At 51.0% G+C, this 17,560-nt stretch overlaps 2 protein-coding genes across 2 annotated transcripts in view; both read left to right on the forward strand.

The window, feature by feature from the left end:
- CRKL (CRK like proto-oncogene, adaptor protein) overlaps positions 1–5,630 on the forward strand; it is a 40,485-nt gene extending 34,855 nt beyond the window's left edge. The window contains exon 3 of the mRNA XM_050746290.1: positions 1,605–5,630. Coding sequence (XP_050602247.1) covers positions 1,605–1,739 — 135 coding nt within the window. The 3' untranslated portion in view covers positions 1,740–5,630. The remainder of the gene's footprint in view (positions 1–1,604) is intronic.
- Positions 5,631–7,429: 1,799 nt separating this feature from the next.
- LOC126929699 (uncharacterized) lies at positions 7,430–17,056 on the forward strand. Its single transcript, XM_050746297.1, has 2 exons — positions 7,430–10,079; positions 16,897–17,056. Exons 1-2 carry the CDS (start codon positions 9,404–9,406, stop codon positions 17,046–17,048), a joined length of 828 nt encoding a protein of 275 aa, XP_050602254.1. The 5' UTR covers positions 7,430–9,403; the 3' UTR covers positions 17,049–17,056.
- Positions 17,057–17,560: the final 504 nt, after the last annotated feature.

Raw genomic sequence — 17,560 nt, forward strand, 5'->3', positions numbered from 1 at the left:
TGCCCATTTTCCATGGAATAGATGTTCAGTAAATTTTATTTAATTGTTTAGGTAGGATCATGTAGAAAGTATCCTGTTAAAGACCGCCAGACTCACAAGTTAATTGGAAGGTATGAGGTGTGAGTGTTCTTGGTAGCTTTCAGTCCCTAGCCTCCTCATCTCCATCTTCCCGTTGTCTTCCTTGGCTGCTCAGTATCCATCACAGTAATTTATTAGACCCCGTTTTCAGCCTGTTCCTCGTTGGTTTTGAGAGGACCCTTGTTGGTGACAAGGTTGGAAATCCTCTGATACATACAGTGCTGTGCTTCTCAGTGCTAATTCCAGCTCTTCCCTTCGTGCATCCAAAGGGTATGATCATTAGAGGGGGCGTGGGGCTGGGTTCTACTCAGGAATCTCTACTCAAGTAACAATCATTTGATTACTGTAAGACCCTTTCAAAGTTGGAAGGAAACTGAGACTTGGAGAACTTAAGCAGTTTGCTACAGTCATGTAGTTTCTAAAAGTGGCAGAACCAGGACATTTGTTTGGTGTCCTGCATGTTCCAAAGTTCATGGCATGGACCACTGGACTGTGCCACCTTGTGCCTGTTTTTATTTTGAGATGTAGTCTTGCTGTGTTGCACAGGCTGGTCTCAAACTCCTGGGCTCAAGCAATCCTCTCACCTCAGCCTGCCAAGTACCTGGAACTACAGGCACGCACCACTATGCCTGGTTCTGTATGTGTTTAAGCAGACGAAAGCTTATTTATTATTGTCTTAGATCTTAGGCGTGTCTTATATTCAAGTAGTGTTTTTATGGACCTGAGTACACAAAATAGAATCTTAGATTAGTGCTCTGCTGAACAGAGAGCACAATGTCTACAATGGCTACCACCTGAAGGTCTTTTTTTAAAATACACCTTTTTGTGTGATTTGACTTTAACCGTTCTCAGAATCATATGTTCATTTCTATCCTGTTGGGGTTAGTAGCCAAAATAAAGGGTTGGTTTGGGGAGGAGCTGCTTTGTGCTCAAAAGCTGTTTGTGCGTGTGCGTGTTTTTGTTTTTTTGAGCAGGGTCTCACTCAGTTGCCCAGTCTGGAGTGCCATAGAACGATCACGGCTCACTGCAGCCTCAGCCTCATGGGCTCAAGCCATCCTCTCACTTCAGCCTCCTGAGTAGCTGGGACTAGAGTCATGTACCACTACACCCGGCTAATTTTTCTATTTTTTAGAAGAGATGAGGTTTCACCATGTTGCCCAGGCTGGTCTCGAACTCGTGACCTCAGGTAATCCCAGGAGTTCAAGGTATAATGAGCTGTGATCGTGCCACCGCATTCCAGCCTGGGTGACAGACCCTGTCTATAAAAAATTAATGTGCATGGTGGTGCACGCCTGTAGTCACAGCTATTCAAGAGGTGGTGGTGGAAGGATCACTTGAGCCCAGGTGTTAGAGGTTACATTGAGTAGTGATCTCACCACTACACTCCAGCATGGCTAACAGAGTGAGACTCTGTGTCTAAATAATAATGTATGGGCCCTTTGGATAAGGTAGTGTTTGTGATTTAATGTAAACTGTCTTTTTCTTGTTGCAGAGAAATGCTAACTTTGTCTTCTTCATCCGTACAGGTTGGTGACATTGTGAAAGTCACAAGGATGAATATAAATGGCCAGTGGGAAGGCGAGGTGAATGGGCGCAAAGGGCTTTTTCCCTTTACGCATGTCAAAATCTTTGACCCTCAAAACCCAGATGAAAATGAGTGATTGCCGTTGCCCCGTTTCCTGCTGCTTTGTTGTTCTGCCTGTCCTAGTCTCCTTTGAAGTGGGAAAGCATTCTCTCTCATAGGCAAGTCACACTGCATTGCCGAAGTCCAGCTTTCTGCAGACTGGCAGTCGCACACACATTTGGAATGCACACAGCGACTGCCTCCTGACGTTTGTATCATAGTTGTATTGTCAAAGAGTAGCCGATTTTAGAGTTCTTTTGGATCATAAACTGGAAATACTGATGGAAGCACACAAGTGGAGAGAAGTTGACGAGGAAAGGGTCTTCCTTCTCATCGCTGCCTGTTTGTACATGGGACTGATTCTGTCGTGTTCACCAGAGAAAGCCTGAGGCCATGGCGAGATACTGCATGTTTGCTGTTCCACAGAGCAGTGGCTCAGCTGCCATCTTGCTTTTCTTTGGACAACAGGAACTGAACCTTAAGGAAGAGAGAATTCTGTCCTAAAACTCCAAAATCCGGCTTTTTTTTTTCTTTTGGTTTGGTTTGGTTTTGGAAAACTAATTAATTAGACTTGTGTGGGGTTTTTTTGTTTTGTTTTGTTTTGTTTTTTGTTTTTTTGAGACGGAGTCTCGCTCCATCACCCAGGCTGGGGTGCAGTGGCGCAATCTTGCCTCCCTGCAGTTTTCGCCTCCCGGGTTCAAGCAATTCTCCTGCCTCAGCCTCCCGAGTAGCTAGGATTACAGGCGCGCACACCACGCCCAACTAATTTTTGTATTTTTAGTAGAGACGGGGTTTCATCATGTTGGCCAGGCTGGTGTCGAACTCCTGACTTCAGGTGATCCACCCGCCTCAGCCCCTCAACGTGCTGGTATTATAGCCATGAGCCGCTGTGCCTGGCCTAGACTTGTGTGTTCTAAACAGGTTAAGTAGCAGGTTGGGTTTTTATGATAGTGCAAGGAATGACACATGCCTCTGAGCTTCTAAACTGAAGCTGCTGTAACTAAAGGAATCTGAAAAGAACAACCCTGAAGCAGAGGCCTTTATTGTCTTGGTTGCCAGTAGTAGTTTGTTTTGCCATGTAGCAGAAAACACACAAAATAATGCAGCTGTGGTGTGCCATGCTATGTGCACAGCCCCTTGGATTACTTTGTTTTAAAAAGCATCAGAGTTGGGGGGTACTTTAGGGAAACCTTTGCTTACCTTGTTTGCCAGTGATAAGAGCAGTGGGTTGGAGGGCAGTTGGCCAGTTTTCTGTTCAGCTTTTCAGTGAATGTACCCCTTTAAGGTTAAGACTTAAATTCCCCTAAAAAGTGGGGTTGTTCATAGAATCATTGGACTCATTAATGAATCGTTAAATTCCACTCACTGAAGCCCAGACCTCCGTACCCAGGCCCAGTCTCACCAGGCTGCCAGAGAAAGTTGGTGCTGCTGATACTGGTCTCACAGTCTAAGTAAGTGTCTGATGCTCCCAAGCAGTGGAAATGCAGGCTCTGGAAATTGGTTAATGTATTTGATGTCTTAGTGTTTTAGTGACTAGGGAGACCATTAACCAGTTTATCATTAACCACTTATCAGTGTATTGATGTTAAAGCATTTCCCTGTTAGCTAAAAGAGGCCTGTTCATACAAGCCAGCTGGTATATATGTGTGGTTCATCCGTCATCTGCTGCTCATGGCAGACTAGAATTCTGGGAACCCTGTGTAATTCAGTCTGTTCTCCCTTCTGGGCCCTGGTAAAGACAAGCCTCAGCTTATAGTGAACACAGCAGACCTAGAAATGTAGCAACAGCCTAATGAGTAACTGTCATTTACTGAGTATCTGCTATGACTGTGGCCCTGTCTGGAGGTTCCTAGGTTTTGAGATTTAGAACAATGCCTTCTGGAGACAGAACCAGCAAAACAACCATTTTTCAATTTTTCTTTAAATCAGTATTCTATTAGGCAGATAACTGCCATATTCATGAATCTTGAGAGTGTTCCCTGTGACAGAATTAATGGTCAGTTGGGAAAACTATCACCATGGCTTCCCATCTGTGGTTCTCCTCTAAAATTCTTAAGAGATTAGCCCTTCCTTGCCAGTGAGAACGGTGGCCGCCTCCTGCTCTGCATGGTCTGCGGCAGTTGCCGCTTCTGGTTAGGTGTGTCAGGTTGGCTTATTTTGGGCTCAGGCCTGGCGTAGCACCCACAAGTGGCAGATATATCACAGAGTCCCCAAACTCTGCCTAGAAATAGTGTTTGCCCTTTAGCCAGTGACCTGGTTCATCCCTGCCCAAGTTGAACCCTGAGTGGAGTTTCCAGCAGAGGGATGAATGTGCCTTGTTCAAGGAGGGCACAGACCCTTAAGCCTTTTTCAACCAGATTTAGCTGAAGGACTTGACACCTTTGAATTACAGCAGTTGACTTAGAGCGCAAGCAGTCTGTGGCCATTTTGGAAAGCAAGGTTTCCTTTCAGCCCTGTCTACTGACCAATACCCCAACTCACCTTGTGTGGCGCACTTCAGAATCAGATATACCTAGAGTATACCTGTGGTTTGGTTTTATAATTAATCAGCTCATCACTTCAGCCCATGAAAATGGCATCCAGGGCTGTCAGGAGATTCAGAGCTCAAAACAAGGCGAGCTTGAGTTCTGCACTCCTGATATGTGCCAAAAGTAAAACTTTTTGACTTACAACCTTGTCAGTTTTTTAAATCAGGCAGGGATATTCTCTTTTTCACACTAAACATATGAAAGCAGCACCCCTGCCTCAGCTCAGCTTCGTGCCTGGGTTCCCCACTGGTCTGGGAAGACAGTTGTGCTCCATAGAGCAGTGCAAATCTGACCTAGAGGGTGGGTGTTCGTAACTGCTACTTGCTCTGCTCTACCATGTTTTAAGAAATATTTGGATGTTAAATTAACTCACTATGGTTTTTCACCTGGGAAGGAAACAAATTACATACTAGAGGGCATTGACTGTTTGGTTATAAACTTGTGTATCCTGGGAAGGACCTGCGGTACAGAAGTCAGCCATGTCTGTGCTGTGTGGAACCACCTGACCACATGGTTAACGAGGAAGATGATGTGTTGACCGGCTGCCGTTTGAGGACTTTGGTCACCCAGACTAGACACCTTCTGTGCTCATGTTTGGAAAGCTGAAAGGGAAGGACAGCTGTGCCCTCCTGGGAGCTCACGTGTCCCTGGCACTGTGCTAGCTTTCCTTTACAGCTGTTTACAGACAAGGCAGGCCTGAGGAGGATGGCCACTGCTCTTGTGATGTTTGCTCAGAGGAATATGAACATTTTATTTTTGAAAAGGGATGATGTGGTTTTGTGCCAGGTGTTTATAATTTAATCCTTTAATATTATGGTTATTAACCTCTTAAACGTGAAAGAATTCTTGATTGTTTTAACACAGTACCTAAGACTAATGCTTTCTGTGGACACCACTGAGCTCTGCCTCAACTCCACCCTCTGGGACCGGAGAACTATGCCCCTGGAAACTGCTGTCGGTGTGGACACTGTGCTGGTTCTATTTTCTAAAGGAGTAGAAAGACAGGTCTCTGAGACAGGATCGTTGTCCCTGCAGGAGGAACAGTGGCCTTGCTTCTTAGACGGTCTTCACTGTGTGTTTTAAAACAAAAACAACAACAACACCGTAAAACTCTTTTGACCTGTAATTTAAAGATCATAAACTTCAGGCAATAATATTTTCTGTGTAAGCTTTTAAAATTATTTTTGGGGATCATAGCTTGTTTTATTTTGTGCTATAAAATTAACAGTATTAAATGACTTATATTCTTAGAACACATCGAGTGTCTTTTCTTAACAGATTAGTGCCTTTTTATTTTTGTATTCCGTTTTACGTTACTGGTCCCAGCATCAAAACCCTTGTTTCCATGGCCTGTTTGTATATTGTCTCAATAAAACTTGCATCAGCCGGTGGTGGCGGCAGCTTCGGTGTTTCAGTGTCTCCTCAGTCAGCCCCCACTAGCCTCCTGGCAGTTGAGCAGTGGTGAAATCTCTGATGCTCCTCATTGACCCCTTAGTGCTGCTGCTGACCAAGAGCTAGAATGAAGTCTTGGCATCCGCCCATTCCAACACTCGGGTACCCAGAGGAGAGCACTTGGGGTATCCCTCCAAAAGAGAAAAAATCTGGCTCCCAGAGTGTCTGCCTTGTAGGACTGTACGGGAGCCTAGTGTTTGGCCTTTTTGAGCATGGGGCAATAGTTCCCACAGGTTGCACCAACACAGAGAACTTGGATTTTTTTCCTTCTAGGCACCCATATCTGAGGCTTCTAGTAAATATTTCTTCAGCTTGAGCTAACCAGGGTTGAATGGTTTCAAGCAGAAGTCATGGGAAGTGAGCAGCCTCATCGCAGGTCAGGGCATGATACCTATGCGGCTTTCTTGAATCCTTTTCTGTTTTTGGCTGTATGTGGTTCTCCTGATGAACTTTGGGAGACCTCCAAATGGATTGGCTTGAGGTGTTGGGAGGCCCACTGACATCCCCTCAGCCAGGGCCTTGTCTCTCCTACTCCCAGCTCTCAGTACATTTTATCTTTGACTTCACTTGTACTCTATTCCCATAACTGTTTGTGTATTGAGAGGTGCATATTTTCTTGCAAAACCTCAGGAAGCCATTTTTTAAAATTATGGCTGGGTGTGGTGGCTCATGCCTGTAATCCGAGCACTTTGGGAGGCCAAGGTGGGCAGATCTGGAGTTCAGGACCAGCCTGGCCAACATGGTGAAATCTCATCTCGCCAAAAAATATAAAAATTAGCCAGGCGTGGTGATGCACGCCTGTAGTCCCAACTACTGTGCAGGGAGGACCAAGGTGGGAAGATCTTTTGAGCTTGGGAGGCAGAGGTTGCAGTGAGCAGACATACCACTGCACTCCAGCCTGGGTGACAGAGGGAGATCCTTTCCCCTCCGCCCCCTGAGACAGTCTTGCTCTGTCGCCCAGAGCTGGAATGCAATGGTGTGACCTCAGCTCACTGCAACCTCTGCCTCCCAGGTTCAAGCAGTTCTGCCTCAGCCTCTCCTGAGTAGTTGGGATTACGGGCGTGTGCCACCACACCCAGCTAATTTTTGTGTTTTTAATAGAGACAGGATTTCACCATGTTGGTCAGGCTGGTCTCGAACTCCTGACCTCAGGTGATCCACCCGCCCCAGCCTTCCAAAGTGCTGAAATTACAGGCATGAGCCACCGCGTCCAGCCAAGACCCTGTCTTTTTTTTTTTTTTTTTTTTTTTTTTTTTTTTTTTGAGGCAGAGTCCCGCTCTGTCGCCCAGGCTGGAGTGCAGTGGCTGGATCTCGGCTCACTGCAAGCTCCGCCTCTCAGGTTTACGCCATTCTCCTGCCTCAGCCTCCCGAGTAGCTGGGACTACAGGCGCCCGCCACCTCGCTCAGCTAGTTTTTTTTTTTTTTTTTTTTTTTTTTTTTTGAGACGGAGTCTCGCTCTGTCGCCCAAGCTGGAGTGCAGTGGCGCGATCCTGGCTCACTGCAAGCTCCGCCTCCTGGGTTCACGCCATTCTCCTGCCTCAGCCTCCCAAGTAGCTGGGACTACAGGCGCCCGCCACCGCGCCCAGCTCATTTTTTGTATTTTTAGTAGAGACGGGGTTTCACCGTGGTCTCGATCTCCTGACCTTGTGATCCGCCCGCCTCGGCCTCCCAAAGTGCTGGGATTACAGGCGTGAGCCACTGTGCCCGGCCGCTCAGCTAGTTTTTTGTATTTTTTAGTAGAGACGGGGTTTCACTGTGTTAGCCAGGATGGTCTCGATCTCCTGACCTAGTGATCCGCCCGTCTCGGCCTCCCAAAGTGCTGGGATTACAGGCTTGAGCCACCGCGCCCGGCGACCCTGTCTTAAGAATAAATTTACCAGCACTTTGGGAGGCTGAGGCAGGTGGATGTCGAGGTCAGGAGTTCAAGACCAGCCTGGCCAAGATGGTGAAACCCCATCTCTACTAAGAGTACAAAAATTAGCTGGGCTTGGTGGCGGGCGCCTGTAATTCCAGCTACTAGGGAGGCTGAGGCAGGAGAATTGCTTGAACCCGGGAGGCGGAGGTTGCAGTGAGCCAAGATCGCACCACTGCACTCCAGCCCCATGGGTGACAGAGTAAGACTCCATCTCAAAAAAAATAAGTAAAGTTAAAAATTTATTTGAGACAATGTCTTGCTCAGGCTGGAGTGCAGTGGTAAGATGATAGCTCACCTCCAACTCCTGCGCCCAGGCAATCCTTCCACCTTGGCCTCCTCAGTAGCTGGGATTATAGGCATGAGCCTCTGTGCCTGGCCCAGGATATATATTTATATAGAACTATGATGCTAAAATGTCCCTGATTCCTACTTTCAGGTTTCTGCTGAATTAGAGAGAAATCTGCCATGAAATATCAAAACTGTTACATCATTCTGAAAGAAACAATACTTTCCAGATACAACTTTGAAAACTACCTTTAGAGCCTGGTGCAGTGGTGCGTTCCTGTAGTCCCAGCTACTCTGGAGGCTGAGGCTGGAGGATTGCTTGAGCCTAGGAGTTCCAGACTGCAGTGAGTTATGACTGTGCCTGTGAACAGCCACTGCATTCCAGCCTGGTCGACATAGTGACCCCTATTGAGACATAGTAACATCTCAATTTTTTTTTTTTTTTTTTTTTTAAACAGTTTCCTCTGCAGTGGCATATTCTTGGCTCACTGCAACCTCCACCTCCCAGGTGGGAGTAGCTGGGATTACAGGCGTGCACCACCATGCCTAGCTACTTTTGTATTTTTAGTAGAGACGGTTTCACCATGTTGACCAGGCTGCTATTGAACTCCTGACTTCAGGGGATCTGCCCACCTCGGCCTCCCAAAGTGCTGGGCGTGAGCCACTGCGCACGACCAGCATCTCAAGTTTTAATAAATAACTAAAAAATAACAAGTTTGAAAAAGTAGATCGGCCGGGCGTGGTGGCTCAAGCCTGTAATGCCAGCACTTTGGGAGGCCGAGGCGGGCGGATCACGAGGTCAGGAGATCGAGACCATCCTGGCTAACACGGTGAAACCCCGTCTCTACTAAAAAATACAAAAAACCAGCTGGGCGAGGTGGCAGGCGCCTGTAGTCCCAGCTACTCGGGAGGCTGAGGCAGGAGAATGGCGTGAACCTGGGAGGCGGAGCTTGCAGTGAGCAGAGATACGGCCACTGCACTCCAGCCTGGGCGACAGAGCGAGACTCCGTCTCAAAAAAAAAAAGAAAAAAAGAAAAAGTATATCTTGGCCAGGAATGCTGACCTGGGTTCCTTCGAGGCGAGGGAAACTCTTGGACATGGGACATAGTCGGGACTACCCCTCTGCTTGCCTCCCTGCTGGGTTAACAGTACAGCTGGCCCAGCCAGTCTTGAAACCTTACCCTGCAACAAAAACTTGACACCTCCAGGCTAGTCATTCCGGAGGTGTCTTCTCTGGCCAAGTCGGTGACTCCCCAGCCCACTATTGTAACTGGACTCTGTTAATCCAGGCTGAAGGAGCTGGATGGGGCCAGGGGCAGTGGCTCACCCCTGTGATCCCAGCACTTTGGAAGGCCTGAGACGAGAGGGTCGCTTGAGCCCAGACGTTTGAGACCAGCCCGGGAAACATGGCAAGACCTGGTCTCAAGCCACACATGGTGGCAAGCACCTGTGCTTCCAGCTGCTTGGGAGGCTGAGGCTGGAGGATCGCTTGAGCCCTGGAGGTCGAGACTCCTGTGAGCCATGATCGCACCACTGGACTCCATCCTGGGTGGCAGTGAGACCCTGTCCCTAAAGAACTGGGTGACCTCGACCCTCCACATCGCTGGCTCTCCACGGGCGCTGCACAGGGGAGACCCGGGATCTGATTGCATAGGACTGGGCACTGGAGTTTTAAGTTCTCCAGGGAGGTTTAATATGCAACGAAGTCTGGGAACCACTACCAGTGAACCCCTTCATTTTGTGTGGCTCCGGCTCCTGGAAGCCCTAGGACCAGGAACTGTAGCCCATCTACCGCGTAGTGTTGGTGTGAGAGTGGAGCCCGGGTCTGTCCCGGCGCGGGCCCGCGGCCACCGCGTTGGGGTTCCAGATCCCAGCCCCCGCGCTCAGTCCGGGCTTCCTGTCCGGCGCTCTCCCAGTCCCTTCCCGCGCGCTTTTACCTGGGGTGTGGTGGGGGCGGGGGACAGAGCCGGGCGCAGTCGGGAGCACAACCCTCAGGCAGGGCTGTGGGCCACTGTGCTGAGGGCCAGGCCGCCACGCCCCTGGACCCTGAAAGCGGGCTCGGATCCCCGCTGCAGCGCGGACTCCGGCGTGGCCTGCAACCCGGACCCTGGCCAGCTCCGCGTCCTCCAGATCTTTACTCATGGCCCGGCATCGCCGGGCCCAGCTGCACCTTCGGTCCCCGCCGGCGGCAGCCGAGGTGGGGCATCTCCAGCGCCGAGTCTGGGGGAGGTGGACATGGCACGGAAGCGGGTTAAGGGCAGAGAGAATCCCAGCTTGGGATGGGGGTAGAAGGTGGTGGACCCTGCGCGGGGTGGGTGTGGAGGGTGGCCAAACTCTTGGGGCCCCTGGTGCTTCCGGGAGCTCCGTCCTAGCCCTCGGATCCCAAGGAAGAACTTGATGTTTCCCTGACATTCTCCAGTGCCCATGGCTTCTGGCGTCCACAGATGGCGGGGGCACATTCAGAAGCTGCAGAGACTGGGGACTGTGGGCTGGGGCAGCTGCGGGGCGGAGGGTGGCATGGGGTGGGGTTGGGTGGCGTGAGGTTGCGGAAAGCAGGGCGTGGGGCCCAACCGCTGGCTGCGCCGCCCTATGGCTCTTCGGAGCCATCGCATTTGCCCTCTCAAGGCTTCCTGGGCTCTCGGCCCTAAGTAACCTGTGTCCCTGAGTCCCTGAGGGAGGCGCAGGATCTTAGCTCTGCCCTCGCTAAGATGAAAGCAGGACCGTGTGGAGGAGGGACGGTTGCATGGGATGGCCAGGGTGGGCGCCCCAAGAAGACAGCTTCCGCCTGCCCTCCGGCCAAGGAAAGCCCTGGGGAACACACTCTCAGGCTAAAGGGTCTGAGGAAGAGAAGACTAGCAAGGCGGAAGCCCTGGAGATGCGCAACAGTCAAGTCCGGGAAGGACGGAGTAGGTAACCAGTAACTGCCTAGAGAGTGGGAGCCAAGAAGAGGAGGGGCCTGGACAGGGCTGCAAGGAGGAAGACACAGGCCGCCATGCCAGCCCTCTGGAAATAGCGGTTTGCAGACCACCTGAACTCACCAAGACAGCTCTGAAGAATTTAGTGAATTATGCTTTGGCTTCTGGATTGAAGGAAAAAAGTATCTATAGGATGCAGCATTCAAAAGACCTGTAGGCAGGGCACGGTGGCTCACACCTGTAACCCCAGCAATTTGAGAGGCTGAGGCGGAGAGGATCACGTGAGCCCGAGGGTTCAAGATCAGCCTGGGCAATATAGTGAGTCTCTACAAAAAAATAAAAATAAACAAATTGGCCGGGCGCGGTGGCTCAAGCCTGTAATCCCAGCACTTTGGGAGGCCGAGACGGGCCGAACACGAGGTCAGGAGATCGAGACCATCCTGGCTAACACGGTGAAACCCCGTCTCTACTAAAAAATACAAAAAACTAGCTGGGCGAGGTGGCGGGCATCTGTAGTCCCAGCTACTCGGGAGGCTGAGACAGGAGAATGGTGTGAACCCGGGAGGCGGAGCTTGCAGCGAGCTGAGATCCGGCCACTGCACTCCAGCCTGGGTGACAGAGCGAGACTCCGTCTCAAAAAATAAATAAATAAATAAATTAGCTGGACCTGTAGTCCCAGCTACTCCACAGGCTGAGATGGGAGGATGGCTTGAACCTGGGAGTTGGCCCGGGCGCAGTGGCTTATGCCTGTAACCCCAGCGCTTTGGGAGGCCAAGGCAGGCGAATTACTTGAGGTTAGGAGTTCGAGACCAGCCTGGCTAATCATGGTGAAACCCCATCTCTACTAAAAATACAAAAATTAGCCAGACCTGGTGGCCCATGCCTGTAATCGCAGCTACTCAGGAGGCTGAGGCAGGAGAATCGCTTGAACCTGGGAGGCAGAGGTTGCAGTGAGCCGAGATTGCACTACTGCACTCCAGCCTGGGCAACAAAGCAAGACTCAGTCTCAAAAGAAAAAAAGGAAGGCCAGGTGCGGTGGCTCATGCCTGTAATCCCAGCACTTTGGGAGGCTGAGGCAAGTGGATTGCTTGAGTCCAGGAGTTCAAGACCAGCCTGGGCAACATGGCGAAACCCCGCCTCTATGAAAACATTTTAAAAATTAGCCAGCTGTGGTGGCACACTCCTGTAGTCCCAGCTACTCAGGAGAATGAGGTGGGAGGATCACCTGAGCCAGGGAAGTGAAGGTTGCAGTGAGCCGTAATCGCACCACTGCACTCCAGCCTGGGTAACAGGGTGAGACCCTGTCTCAAAAGAAAAAAAAAGAAAATATTTAAAATATTTAGGCCCAGCATGGTGGCTCATGCTGGTAACCCCAGCACTTTGGGAGGCCAAGGCAGGCGGATTGCTTGAGCTCAGGAGTTGGAGACCAGCCTGGGCAACATGGAGAAACCCTGTGTCTACCAAGAAAATACAAAAATTAGCTAGGCATGGTGGCGAATGCCTGTAGTCCCAGCTACTCGGGAGGCCAAGCTGGGAGGATCACCTGAGCCCGGGAGATGGAGGCTGCAGTGAGCTGTCATCACACCACTGCACTCCAGTCTGGGCCACAGAGCAGGACCCTGTATCTATCTATCTATCTATCTATCTATCTATCTATCTATCTATCTATCTATCTATATATGTATGTATGTATTTTTTAACACAATTACAAAACACTTTATAATTAAAAATAATAAAATGTTTGTAATAAAATACCTTTTCATGGCAGAACAATATTCCACTGTGTGGACTGAGACAGCTGGATTTTTGTTTTTTTGTTGTTGTTTTGTTTTGTTTTGTTTTTTAGACAGAGTCCCACTCCGATGTGCAGGCTGGAGTGCAGTGACGCGATATCGGCTCACTGCAACCTCCACCTCCTCGGTTCAAGCAATTCTCCTGCCTCAACCTCCCAGGTAGCTGGGATTATAGGTGCCCACCACCATGCCCAGCTAATTTTTTTTTTTTTTTTTTTTTTTTTTAGTAGAGACAGGGTTTCGCCATGCTGGCCAGCCTGGTCTCGAACTCCTGACCTCAGGTGATCCACCTGCCTCGGCCTCCCAAAGTGGATTACAGGCGTGAGCCATCGCGTCTGGCCGGAGACAGCTTATACTAGCCCATCAGTCACTGGGAGTGTGGAGATTGTTGCCAATCGTGTGTGTGTGTGTGTGTACGCACACACGCACGTGTGTTTAGAAAGGGGGTTTTGTCATGTTGCCCAGGCTGGTCTTGAACTCCAGGGCTCCAGCGATCCTCCTGCTTTGGCCTCCCAAAGACCTGGGATTACAGGTGTGAGCCATGCTCCTGGCCTGTTGCCAAATTGATGATAGAAATTCCTCAGGGGATCCAATTAAGGGCCGCAGGGACAGGGCCACCCTGTAGCCCTGTGGGCTAGCTCACTCTAGGAGTCCTCTGACCTCTTCCCCCTACCTCTTGCCTCCTTCCAGTCCAACACCAGTCCTAGGTTTCTTTCCCGAAGACACATGTAACCAGACACAGTGGCATATGCCTGTAGTCCCATCTACATGGGAGAATGAGGCAGGAGAATCCCTTGAGCCTAGGAGTTCAAGGCTGCAGTGAGCTATGATCGTGCTTCTGAACTCCAGCCTGGGTGACAGAGAGAAACCCTGTTTCAAAAACAAAACACATGTGATGAAGACCCCTTACCCAGCTCCCCCTGTTCCTCCAGACCAGCCAACATCCATGTAAGGCCCCTGCCTAGAACTTCATGGCAAGCTGGACCGGACTGGCATATTCTGAGTTCTCCAGAATCTACCATCTTACCTCCTTGCCCACACTGTTTCTTCTGTGTGAATGCCCTTTTCCTCTCCTGTGAACTACGGGCATCTGCCCTCAGCTCTTGCCACCTCCCTCCATGAGAACAGGGATTAAGACTGGCTATGCCTCACCAGGCATGGTGGCTCACACCTGTAATCCCAGCACTTTGGGAGGTCAAGGCAGGCAGATCACCTGAGGTTGGGAATTCGAGACCAGCCTGACCAACATGGAGAAACCCTGTCACTACTAAAAACACAAAATTAGCTGGGCATGGTGTTGGGCGCCTGTCGTCCCAGCTACTCGGGAGGCTGAGGCAAGAGAATGGCATGAACCCGGGAGGCAGAGTTTACAGTGAGCTGAGATTGTGCCACTGCACTCCAGCCTGGGCGACACAGCAAGACTCCGTCTCAAAAAAAAAAAAAAGACTGGCTATCCCAGAGTCTGGGGACAGGACAGTGCACGCTGCAAAGCCAGCCATTTGAGGAGGGCCTCGTCTGAACTGAATAGATCAATGGGCTGGAGCTGACTTTGGACAGAGTTGAACAACCCCAGAGAATGTAGTGGGTGCTGGGCATACAGTGGTCAGGCCTGTGTAGGCAGACCCGGGCTGAGAAGAGGCTGGGCTGCAGTAGCCAGGGCAAGGCAGAGGGGCAGGGACAGGAGTGGGTGATGGAGTTGGGCCCCAGTTCTTTGCTTGCATATGAATGAACAACTGTACAGCTGCGGGCACCACTGCATCAGCTTGCGCCTCCACACAGCTGCCTTTGGCTCATGTTGGCTGTGCTGTATCAGTCCTTCAATGTTTCCCGGGGATCAGTTAATTAAGTTGAGGTCTCTGCATCTGGAAATCCACCTCAGCCTGCAGGGAAAAGGCCCCCAGTCTTGGTCTTTGCCTTCAGAACCCTCAAGGAGAATCCTGCTGATTCTCAGATTGGGCTCCAGGGGGCGACAGTGTCAATCACAATGTTAGATACTGAAACGCTCAGTTTTTTTTTTTTTTCCTTCCCTTCCCTTCCCTTCCCTTCTTCCCTCCCCTTCTCCCTCTCTTTCCCCCTCCCTTCCCTTCCCCTCCCCTCCCCTCCCCTTCCCTTCCTCTCTTTCTCTTTCTCTTTCTTTCTTTTGTTTTTTTTGACGGAGTCACACTCTGCCATCCAGGCTGGAGTGCAGTAGCGCAACCTCAGCTCACTGCAACCTCCACCTCCTGGGTTCAAGCGATTCTCCTGCCTCAGCCTCCTGAGTAGCTGGTATTACAGGTGTGCGCCACCACACCCAGCTAATTTTTGTATTTTTAGTAGAGATAGGGTGTCACCTTGTTGGCCAGGCTGGTCTCGAACACCTGACCTCAAGTAATCTGCCCACAAAATACTGGGATTACAGGTGTGAGCCACTGCAGCGGCCTTTTCTTTTCTTTTTTTGAGTCAGGGTCTCACTTTGTTGCCCAGGCTGGATGTAGTGGCAGAATCATGGCTCACTGCAGCCTTGACTGCCCGGGCCTAAGCCATCCTCCCACCTCAGCCTCCCAAGTGGCTGGGACTACAGACTTGCACCACCACACCAAGCTAAAGTGTTGTTTTGTTTTTTTGTAGAGACAGTTTTGCCTTGTTGCCCAGACAGCGATCCTCCTGCTTCAGCTCCCCAAAGTGCTGGGATTACAGGCGTGAGCCGCCACACCCGGTCACTTTCTTACCTAAAATACCTGCACACCCTGCTTGGAGACTCTAGGGTGAGGGGAGTGGGGAATAGGAGAATCTGACAGTAGAGGATAGATGTAAGGAGGAGAGGGACAAGCTTGCTGTGTGGTGGGATGCTCCAGGGCTGGGGGTGCCTAGGGATCTACCTCTCTCCCAGGCTGTGGAATTATCCTCCCCACACTCACTGCTTCTCTAACCTTGGCTATCTCCTCCTGCCTTTGGGGTGTCTAATGGGCCTGAGGGACCTCCCAGCTGCTCTAGGTCATCTCACTGCAGCCATGTGCCCCATTTGGTACTGTCAAAGCTGCTGGAATATTATCGCCTTTCCAGAACCATCCTTGGGGCAAGATCAGGACCTCAGGCTGCCAGGGGCTCAGAGCCCTGCTGGGTCTTCCTGGGGCCCCTGGTCCACACACATCTCCCCTAAGCCTTACGGCCCTTCGAGAGGCAGCACTTCTAGCCTGCCATTGGTTTTAGCTTTTGCCCTATGAAGATCTTGTGATTTCTGCCCCAGCATGAGGCAGCAGGAACCTCAAGCACAGTGCCTGGGGCCAAGAGAGTCACAATGGACTTGCCCCAGGTCAGGCCTGCACTTGCCTTGTGTCAGGGTATCTCCCCAGGTTGCTGGCCTCCTCAACCCCCACACTGACCTGTTTCCCCAGCTTTATCTCTGGCACCCCAAACTCAGCAGCCCCGACCCCACTTCCCGAGCACCCCCTGTGACTGGTTCTGCACCTGTCATGGTGTCCTGGCAGCAGTCTGGGAGAGTATTTCAGTTACCCCCGGTATCCTGGGGAGGCTGGAGCAGAGGGGTCCACTCACTGATTGCCACGGTCACAGAATAAGACTTGAATTGTGCACTGGAGGCCCTGCGGCCTTGCATGAGCCTGGTAGGCCTCTCCCCTCCTGCTTCCAACCCTCCACCTGGGAGGCCAGCCTGCCCAGGGCTGCTCTGCCACCTAGCAGCTGTGTGGCCCTGGAGAGTCCCTAACCTCACTGAACCTCAGTTTCTCTGCTTGTGAAATGGAGATAATACAAAGAGAACCTTCCTTCTCAGGCTGTTGTGATGGGTAAGGAAATAAATGCATGCAAAATCACAGCCGTAGTTATTATGAGGCACACTGTCTTCCTGGCTGCAGGAGATTCTGAGGGTGGGTGGGGGGTGGGGCAGCCAGATCACCACGTGCATGAAATGGGGGCAGGCTGGTTGGAGATGGAGGGCACCAGGCCCAAGCACTGCCATCTGCCCCGTGATGGGACTCTCCTATGGCAGTGGCAACGGTCCCACTGTGGAAGCGACACATGAGCTGAGAGGACTTTCCTGAACTGAGCCACATGTGCCCTTCGGGCCTGGGCACCCCACCACCTGCTCCCAGTGTGACCCATGCAGGGCCTGTTCCTGACCCTGAGCAAGACCAAGACTTCCTGGGCTGCGTTTCCTATCTGTAAAATTGTAGGAGGGTGGTGGGGTTGGGGGGCTCGAACTTGCCCCCTAGTGGGGTGGGGCACAAATAGTCCCAGAGGATGGCCTGGGAAGACCGGCTGGGCCTGGCACAGGGGACTATTACTGCTGTCATTATTGTCCTCCTTACAGGAGAGGAGAGTAAGGCCCAGACAGGGGAGGAACCCACACAGCCTCTGTGCTCTAGCCTGCTGGAAGGACAAAGTCTACCTACAAATGCAGAGATCCACACATTAAAGACAATGAAACACCCAAGTGTTAGGAACCAGAATAATCAGCCCTAATAGAGGGGAGGCTGGTCAGGGAGGGCTTCCTGGAGGAGGAGGCACAACACCAGGATGCACTGTGATTTCTGGAGACCCAAGGAGTTCTGGTAAATGACAGGTGAGAAAAAGAAAAATGTAATAAAATATAATTGAAAATAGACCCTGGTACGTGTGGAGAGAGGGCCGGGAGGAACCTAGGACACAGGTGAACCTGAACTCCCTCACCCAGTGAAGGGAGCTGTGGGCAGTAAGGTTTGATTGGGGTTTTCTTTTTTTTTTTTTTTTTTTTTTTTTTTTGAGACGGAGTCTCGCTCTGTCACCCAGGCTGGAGTGCAGTGGCCGGATCTCAGCTCACTGCAAGCTCCGCCTCCCGGGTTCACGCCATTCTCCGGCCTCAGCCTCCCGAGTAGCTGGGACTACAGGCGCCTGCCACCTCGCCCGGCTAGTTTTTTTTTTGTATTTCTTAATAGAGACGGGGTTTCACCGTGTTAGCCAGGATGGTCTCGATCTCCTGACCTCGTGATCCGCCC

Source organism: Macaca thibetana, chromosome 10 (genome assembly GCF_024542745.1).
Source record: "Macaca thibetana thibetana isolate TM-01 chromosome 10, ASM2454274v1, whole genome shotgun sequence".
NCBI classification, from domain to species: Eukaryota; Metazoa; Chordata; class Mammalia; order Primates; family Cercopithecidae; genus Macaca; species Macaca thibetana.